This window comes from Ranitomeya variabilis, chromosome 8 (assembly GCF_051348905.1).
Source record: "Ranitomeya variabilis isolate aRanVar5 chromosome 8, aRanVar5.hap1, whole genome shotgun sequence".
Lineage (NCBI taxonomy): Eukaryota > Metazoa > Chordata > Amphibia > Anura > Dendrobatidae > Ranitomeya > Ranitomeya variabilis.
The window spans coordinates 122,399,202-122,408,601 of NC_135239.1; the positions used below are offsets into that span (position 1 = coordinate 122,399,202).

General features: G+C 46.3%; 1 protein-coding gene across 1 annotated transcript; it reads left to right on the forward strand.

The window, feature by feature from the left end:
• Window positions 1-7,278: 7,278 nt before the first annotated feature.
• Window positions 7,279-8,756, forward strand: LOC143787919 (uncharacterized). The gene is made up of 3 exons (XM_077277097.1): window positions 7,279-7,588; window positions 7,694-7,844; window positions 7,931-8,756. Exons 1-3 carry the CDS (start codon window positions 7,540-7,542, stop codon window positions 8,673-8,675), a joined length of 945 nt encoding a protein of 314 aa, XP_077133212.1. The 5' UTR covers window positions 7,279-7,539; the 3' UTR covers window positions 8,676-8,756.
• The last annotated feature ends 644 nt before the right edge of the window (window positions 8,757-9,400 follow it).

The following is a 9,400-nucleotide window of genomic DNA, read 5'->3' on the forward strand; positions in this document are numbered from 1 at the left end:
GTGCGCGCCGACGTACCGGACGCTGGAAGCAGAGCTGCGCTGCTGAAGAACCTCTGTGAGGTAAGTATACAAAACTTTTTTTCTTTATAAAATGAGTTAAATGGGTGAGGGGAGGAGGATCTGCAAATGATGAAGTGGGGGGATAAAGGGGACTGCACATGATGAAGTGGGGGTGGGGACTGCAAATGATGATGTGGGGGGTGAGAGTGTGGACTTTACATAATGAAGTGGGGGGTTAAAAGGGACTGCACATGATGAAGTGGGGGAGTTAAAGGGGACTACACATGATGAAGTGGGGGGTTAAAGGGCACTGCACATGGTGAAGTGGGGGAGGGGACTACACATAATGAAGTGTGGGTGGGGACTGCACATGATGAAATGGGAGGGTTAGAGGGGACTGCACATGATGAAGGGGTGAGGACTGCACATGATGAAGGGGTTAAAGGGGACTGCACATGATGAAATGGAGGGGATAGGAGACTGCAAATGATTAAGAGTGAGTGAAGGGGGACAGCAATTGAATTGAAGGTGGGAGCAGGGAGAGCAAATTATGTTCTGGGGGAGAGCAAACAATTAATTTTGAGGCTGGGGGAGTAAATGATATATTGAATGTGGGGGAGAGCTGTTGATAATGAACAGAGGGTGAGAGAGAGAAGACATGACAATGAATTGGGACAGAAGGGGAATCGAAGGAGCGGGAGGTACATAGTGGGGGGCGTTGAGTATGCAGTGACTGGTAATAAATTGGGGGAAAGAGTACAGGTGCTAATTAACCCCTTTGTTAATGACCAAGCCAATTTTTACAATTCTGACCACTGTCCCTTTATGAGGTAACTAGCTGAAGAGCCCATGATAGAATTGTTTCCATGCAAGTCTTGCAGCAGTCTGTTCACTGCTTCCAGAGCCCTCTTGTGTGACATCGTGCATTCATCACAAATGATGGCACTGCACTTTTGAAGCAGTTTGGCCTGTCCTGATACTTAGGCAGAGTTGCAATCTGTGCTGTCACTGTGAGACAGGTTAAAGGGAACCTGTCACCACGTTTTTGGAAGATGGGATAAAAATAGTGTTAAATAGGGGCAGAGGTGGGCGTTACATTAGTGTGTGTGTTATGCGTTTATTACCCACCTAAGTTGCCGAAATAACTTTGCAAAGTCTCCGTTTTCGCCTGTCAATCAGGCTGGTCAGGTCGCATGGGCGTTGTCTTCCCCCAGATTTGGCGTAGTTTTCCGTTGGTGGCGTAGTGGTGTGCGCGTGCCCAAAGTCCGGAATCCTCTTCCAGGGGATTTAAAATAGCGCGGTGTTCGTTATTGCATTGGTGATCGGTGGGCGCGGCCATCTTCCTTTGGCCGCGCGTGCGCAGAAGCGGCGCTCTGCTGGCCGCGGCTTCAGGAAAATGGCCGCCGCGATATCCATCTGCGCACGCGCGGCATCCCGCGGCCATTTTCCTGAAGCCGCGGCCAGCAGAGCGCCGCTTCTGCGCACGCGCGGCCAAAGGAAGATGGCCGCGCCCACCGATCACCAATGCAATAACGAACACCGCGCTATTTTAAATCCCCTGGAAGAGGATTCCGGACTTTGGGCATGCGCACACCACTACGCCACCAACGGAAAACTACGCCAAATCTGGGTGAAGACACCACGCCCATGTGACCTGACCAGCCTGATTGACAGGCGAAAACGGAGACTTTGCAAAGTTATTTCGGCAACTTAGGTGGGTAATAAACGCATAACACACACACTAATGTAACGCCCACCTCTGCCCCTATTTAACGCTATTTTTATCCCATCTTCCAAAAACGTGGTGACAGGTTCCCTTTAAGTGGTAGCTTGAATGTCGAATGTGCCGTCCTACCACCAGTTAAAAGTGTAGCTGCAATTCCAGAAGACACCTCTGCAAGTGCAATCTTTTGTTGTTGCCGAAATTTTGCTAGGAGCAAGTTGATTAAAAGTTTATTTCCTATTCCACCTGGAGCATCTAGGAAGAGAATCACACTTTTGTTGGTTGCAGTGAAACTTAAAATTTGGTTGTAGTCATTTCTTTGGTCTGGTACCAACAGTGGCTCATTGTGAGAGACAAATGCTGTGAGTTCATCAATGTTGTAATTTGTTTCTCTGAAAATCTCTCTGCACATTTGGTTAGCTTCCTGATTTCTTGTTGGAGTAGGCAAGCCAAGTAGATGTAATGCTTTTCCAGACAGTTATATGCAGTGGTCCTCAAGGAGAATTAAGGTTTTGTTGAAAATGTATTCAGTGAAGTTGATAAGTTGCTGAGGATTTTCCTTTTCAACCTGCATGAGGATGTCCTCATTGAGATCAGTTTTGAACTTTGTCCAAATGTCAAGGGGTTTTGAAATGTTACAGGTTGTTAGAAGAATAGCAAAGAGGTGTTTTAGTCGCTTTGGGGTTTGTGTGGCTGCTGTTTCACTGACAGTCCTATCCTAGTGTGTGTCATTTTCCAGAAGTCCTCATCTTTGGCAAGCTTCCCTGAATGTTTCAGAAACATGGCCTCCGACAGTCTTCAAATCAGAAAATGATGTTGGACCCTTGACAACATGAAGTACCATGCGCAGGTAGAAGCACTCTGCATATTGCGGATGAACAATATAGACGCGACCAAGAGTATCATTTGCTATGACCCCTGGATGGCCTTCAACATCAAGCCCCTGTTTCCTCCATTCCCGTGTTTTTCTGGTTGCATTCTAAGTGTAGTACTTTGGTAGATCACAGTAGAGTATTGTTTTTGCAAATGTATCTTGTTGACAAAGTTCAAAAAATGCCAAGAGGGTGGTCTCAAGTGGTGTTTGAAGTTGCTGGATCAGGTTTGCCGAGTCAAAATAAATCCTCTGTCCATGTTCCAAGTGAACACTACAACTTGCACGCACAGGTACAACTTCCCACCACTGCTTGCTGTCGCATCGGCTGCAATAGACTCTAATGGTACAACTTCTCACCTCTGCTTGCTGTCGTATCTGCTGCAATTGACTGTATTGGTACAACTTCCCACCTCTGCTTGCTGTCGCATTGGCTGCAATAGACTCTAATGGTACAACTTCCCACCTCTGCTTGCTGTCGTATCTGCTGCAATAAATAGCAAAAATTCAGCGCACACTCTAAGGCCGGTTTCACACGTCAGTGGCTCCGGTACGTGAGGTGAGTTTCCTCATGTACCGGAGACACTGACACACGTAGACCCATAAAAATCAATGCATCTGTGCAGATGTCATTGATTTTTTGCGGACCGTGTCTCCGTGTGCCAAACACGGAGACATGTCAGTGTTCGTGGGAGCGCATGTATTACACGGACCCATTAAAGTCAATGGGTCCATGTAAAACACGGACCGCACACGGACGTTGTCCGTCTGCAGTCCGTGTGCGTGCAGGAGACAGCGCTACAGTAAGCGCTGTCCCCCCCACATGGTGCTGAAGCCGCCATTCATATCTTCTCTGCAGCAGTGTTTGCTGCAGAGAAAATATGAATAATAGTGTTTAAAATAAAGATCTATGTGTCCGCCGCCCCCCACCCCCTGTGCGCACCCCCCGCTGTTCTGAAAATACTCACCCGCCTCCCTCGCAGTGTTCTGTGCCAGCCGCCCCTTCTACTGTATGCGGTCACGTGGGGCCGCCGATTAGACTCATGAATATGTGGCTCCACCTCCTATAGGGGTGGAGCCGCCTATTCATGAGTGTAAATGAGCGGCCCCACGTGACCGCATACAGTGGAAGCCGCGGCCAGACCAGGAAGCACCGACAGCCAACGAGGGAGCGGGTGAGTATTTTCTGAACAGCGGGGGGGGCGCACAGGGGGTGGGGGGGGGCGGCGGACACATAGATCTTTATTTTAAACACTATTATTCATATTTTCTCTGCAGCAAACGCTGCTGCAGGGAACATATGAATCGCGGATTCAGCACCAGATGCTCGTACGTGTGGTACCCAGCACGGTGCGTGTGGTACCCAGTGGGCACACGGGCGGCACACGTGTGCCGCAAGTGTGCCACACTGATGTACACAAGAAACGTAGGGGCACACGGACATGGATAACTCCGGTACCGAATTTTCCGGTACCGGAATTATCTGGACGTGTGGGACAGCCCTAATGGAATGATTTGCAACCATCTGTGGAATTTTATTTTAGACAAAGAAAAAAGTGCCAAGTTACAAAAATTGGTCCAAAACCAAGTAAAGTAGAGACACCCGACGTTTCGTCCCTCCTGGGTCTTAATCATGGGGTTTAATGTAGTAAGGGATGTACCGGATAGTGGTAGGCTGTAAATAAATGGTAACCTTTGGAGAATATGAAATGTACCAGGTAATGATAGTAGATCAGAGGTAACCTTAAGAGGCTTTGAATGGAGGCCCGGTAGAGTCCTGTGCAGTAGAAAGCGTTGCTTTTTGTATGTGATATATTTTCCATGTCTGGTAAGATATACGTATTGTTTTGTACTTATAGTCAGAATAGTGCCAATCATTGGTGGCCAATGGTAGTAACGGTGTCCTGAGGCTGTAGAACCATCCTGGATATATCCCATTCGTTTTGACGGTGCGACGACCTGCACTGAGCGCAACATGTTGCATTTTCATGCAAATGCCGCAGCCCTGGCTCACATCGCAAACTCAATTTCTCCAGCGATGCTCTAGAAGTACTGAACACTTAGGGTATGTGCACACGTTGCAGATTTGCCTGCGGATTTTTCTCCACTAAATCCGCAGCTATTGGCAGAAAACGCAGGTGCATTTTTTGCACATTTTTGATGCAGTTTTTGCGTGGTTTTGATGCGTTTTTGATGCGGTTTTGTATGCGGTTTTGAAAGCTAAATAAGGCCATGTTCACACAGTGCGTTTTTTACTGCGGCGCCGCAACGGTTATGCCGCTGCGGTTCCGCAGCTTTTTTCCATGCAGGGTACAGTACAATGTACCCTATGGAAAACAGGAACCACTGTGCACATGATCCTGAATTTAAAAAAAAAAGCCGCGCTGAATAGCTGCGGGAAAAAAGAAGGAGCATGTCACTTTTTTGTCCGAAACAGCAGTGGTTCTGCACCCATAGACCTCCATTGTGAGGTCAAACCCGCAGTAAAACCCGCAGATCAAAAATATATCTGCGGGTTTTATTGCGGTTTGTGGTGCAGAACCGCTGCAGCAGGAAGTGCGGGGAAGCGGGAGGAAGTTGGTGCGCAGAAGTGCGTGGGCGTAGTGTCGTTCCCGAAGAGACTGTCATGGAGGCATACCGTCGCATGGGGATCGATGTCGGGCGTCTGATTGATTTGGTATGTATGTGTGTGTGTGTGTATGTGTGTGTGTCTGTGTGTGTGTCCCCATGCGACGATAGTGCCACCATTGTGCTAAGTCGCCGTATGGGACTACTACTCCCATCCGGTATTAGGATGGGAGAGTTGTCCCTGTGTCCGGCGACTTAGCACAGTTGTAAAGTTACACAATACACATACATGACACACAGTACAGTACATACAACATATAACACAGAGTATATACTCACCAACAGCACACTTGTAGGCGAAGCCCTCGATCCTCCAGGAAAAAATCACAAAATAAAAAATAAAATTCATACTCCCTGTCCGCAGAATCCATAAAACGAGTGTCCCACGCCGATCCCCTGCTCTCCGGCGATACACTGCCAGGAGCGAAGCTCCTAGCAGTGTATCGCGTACTGTTCCGGAGTTTAATGGCTCCGGCGTCTCGGTTAACGGCAGTACAGCTGCGTTGAACTTTCCCACGCAGCACTGCCATTAAGCGAGAGTGCCGGGGTCAATGACCGCCGGTAAACTCGCTCGCGCATGCGCAGTGACACACCGACAGGAACTATGGCTCCTGTCAGTGTGTTGCTGCAGCCGTGGAGAGCAGACATATCTCTGGATGTGTCTGTTCTCCATGGAAGATCTTCGTGGGACCCTCAATGGATTTCTGCGGACAGGGCCAGGGAGTATGAATTTGTTTTTTTATTTTGCCTCTTTTTCAGGTCGAGGGTCTTCTGGACGGATTGAGCGTTTAATAAAATTTGGTCAAAAAGTGTGTGTCTTTATTTCATTAAAATATTTTTTTCTAGTCTTTGTGGCGTTTTTTTTAACCCTTTCATTGGCTTAATAATGGATAGGTGTCTTATTGACGCCTCTCCATTATTAACCGGGCTTAATGCCACCTTACAATAGCAAGGTGGCATTAACCCCTCATTACCCCATATCCCACCGCTACACGGGAGTGGGAAGAGAGGGGCTAAGTGCCGGAATTGGCGCATCTTTTTGATGCGCCTTTTCCGGGGCGGCTGTGGGCTTATATTTGTAGCCGGGGGGGGGGAAATATCCATGGCCCCTTTCCTAGGCTATGAATATAAGCCCACGGCTGTCTGCGTAGCCTTTCTGGCCTAAAAATATAGGGGGACCCCAACACTTTTTTTTTTTCGGGGCCCCCTATATTTTAGTGCCAGAAAGGCTGCGCAGACAGCTGTGGGTTAATATTCATAGCCTGGGAACAGCCATGGGTATTTTAACCCCTTCCCGGGCCTCAAATATTGGCCCACGGCTGTCTGCCTAGCCTTTCTGGCCTAAAAATATAGGGGGACCCCAACACTTTTTTTTTCGGGACCCCCTATATTTTAGTGCCAGAAAGGCTGCGCAGACAGCTGTGGGTTAATATTCATAGCCTGGGAACAGCCATGGGTATTTTAACCCCTTCCCAGGCATCAAATATTGGCCCACGGCTGTCTGCCTAGCTTTTCTGGCCTAAAAATATAGGGGGACCCTATGTATTTTTTTTGGGGGGGTCCACATATATTATAGTAACCCTTTAATAGGATTAATAATGGATAGGCGTCTTATTGACGCCTCTCCATTATTAACCGTGCTTAATGCCACCTTACAATAGCAACCCTATCATTAACCCTAGGATCCCTTTAGGGTTAGGGGTAGGGGTAGGGTTAGGGTTAGGATCCCTTTAGGGTTAGGGGTAGGGTTAGGGGTAGGGTTAGGGGTAGGGTTAGGATCCCTTTAGGGGTAGGGGTAGGGTTAGGGTTAGGATCCCTTTAGGGTTAGGGGTAGGGTTAGGGGTAGGGTTAGGGTCCTTTTAGGGTTAGGGGTAGGGTTAGGATCCCTTTAGGGTTATAGGGGTAGGATCCCTTTCGGGTTCGGATCCCTTTAGGGGTAGGGTCCTTAGGGTTATGAGCCCTAACCCTACCCTAACTATTTCAGTTTATAGTGGATTTTTTACTTAATGTTGTTTGGCGCACACACCGCTCAGGATTGACGGCGCCAGAGCTAGTAGTAAAACAACTGCACACGAACGTTTTTATTGGTGTTTGTGTTTTCAGTTTGTGCTTGTGTTCATTTATTAGGGGTTACTTTGATATATTTCAACTTTTTAAAAGCATTTGTGTAACATTACTTGGTCGTTCTATAGATTATGAGATGACACTATTGTATTCATTGTAGGTTCGTGATTATCCGGCCCTGTGGGACCCTTCAGATGAATCCTATAAGGATAAATACTTTAGGGAACTCGCGTGGACCAAAATAGTTCGCGACATGTTCCCGGATTGGGACAAATATCCTGGGGCAACACAGCAGAAAATAGGTAATTATAATTACATTTATTTAGTAAACCTTGAGTATATTAAAAGTATCATTTGTTTAGATCTCTAAAAAATTGTTGTTGTTTTTTGGAACCTTTTTTTGGTAGATAAAGATGTGAGGCAACGTTGGCGCTCCATCAGAGACCGATTTACCAAATTTCTAAATGACTGTTCAAAGAGTGGCTCTTCGCCGAGCAAAACAAAATTCCCCTTCAGTGAAGAGCTACAGTTCATTGTGACCAGCAGGACATTGAGAAAGTAAGTTAAAATCCACTCCACAAGATTATTTATATATAATATGTTGTGCTAAAAATTTTATTAATGATCTTTTTTTCCCCCCACAGGACGGAAGGAAACATGTCTGCAACTGATTTCGAGGACAGCGACACAGAGGATGGAGCAGGCAGTTCCTCTGGAGTGGGAGGGACCATCTCTCCCTCCATTCCCACAGCTTCTGCTGAATCAACATCCACTTCAACAGCTGCTGCATCCACATCTGCTTCAGCAGCTGCTGAAGCATCTGATTCCGTAGAAGCTGTGAGAGTGGAGAAGAGAGCTGTCTATCCGGTGGCAGCAGACAAAAAAAAACAAAAAACAAAGAAGAACCAAGAGGACCAAACGGTTCAAATTGCCTGTGACACCTTGGATTTCATCAAAAAATCAACTAGCGACGACCATTGCGACTCGTTTGCACTAACTGTCGCAAGAAAAACACGCTCCCTGCCACCGGATAGACAATCTCTTTTTATGTCTATGGTCCAGATGTCCCTCACTGCTCTGGAGGACCCTGCTCCTATTTCGCCATACAATGAGGTTCTGATGGGGGTGTTGGGACTTTTCAGGCCCCGACACAGAACACCTGAAACACCAGCTACAAGACCCCAGTATTTGGCCAACAGCCAAGGAAGTTATGGAGATAGAGGCAGCCAAGGAAGTTATGGAGATAGAGGCAGCCAAAGAAGTTATGGAGATAGAGGCAGCCAAGGAAGTTATGGAGATAGAGGAAGTTCGCAGCAGCTGGGGGGAGCAACTTCTCAAACAGAGGGAACAAATTTCCTCGATTCTCCAGAGTACACCTTTCTTTATTGAACGTAAATTGGGCTACAGGTCCAGTTGCACAGAAAACCACAAGAAAAACGAAGTTCATCATATGTGATAATCGGTAAACTTATCAGTTTATTGAAAATAATAAAAATGAACAAAACATAATATAACAGAAAAACCGTATTGGTATTCAAATAATAGGGAACAAGTGCACCAAAACATCCACTATCACATTACAGGAGGGGAGAAGGACATGCGTTGTCAAATGAGTAAAAAATATAACTGAGTACTGGCACTGGAGGTCTCAATAGAGATGTACAGGGACACATAACTCCTTTGACAACTCCTGTCCTTCTCCCCTCCTGTTATGTGATAGTGGATGTTGTGGTGCACCCGTTCCCTAATATTCGAATATTTCAGTATTAAAACGGTTTTTCTGTTATATTTTGGTCATTTTTAATATTTAACAAAAAACTGACAATTTTAATGATTATCCGAGAAATAATGTACTTATTTTTTCTTGTGGTTTTCTTGTGTTTTTTTCTATGACTATGGTGTCCAGACCTGAGCTTTTGTTTGTAGCTCCAGTTGCATGTTGGCTTTGAAAGGGGCTGTTTATATATTTTTTTTCAAATTGAAAAATCAATTGTAAAAATTACCACTAATTTGTGTTCTTTAAAATAAATTTTTGTTTTAAAAAAATATTCTCTTCTTTTTAGACAATGGGGACAAGGCCGCTGTCCTGGGTTTATGGGCTATCAATTAGTGGT

What these genes read in the sequence shown, in the direction of transcription:
- LOC143787919 (XM_077277097.1), top strand. Translation starts at nt 7,540, where the DNA reads ATGTTCCCGGATTGGGACAAATATCCTGGGGCAACACAGCAGAAAATA. An exon ending in GGCAACACAGCAGAAAATAG is followed by an intron (nt 7,589 to 7,693) that starts GTAATTATAATT and finishes TTTTTTTGGTAG; the next exon opens with ATAAAGATGTGAGGCAACGT. An exon ending in ACCAGCAGGACATTGAGAAA is followed by an intron (nt 7,845 to 7,930) that starts GTAAGTTAAAAT and finishes TTCCCCCCACAG; the next exon opens with GACGGAAGGAAACATGTCTG.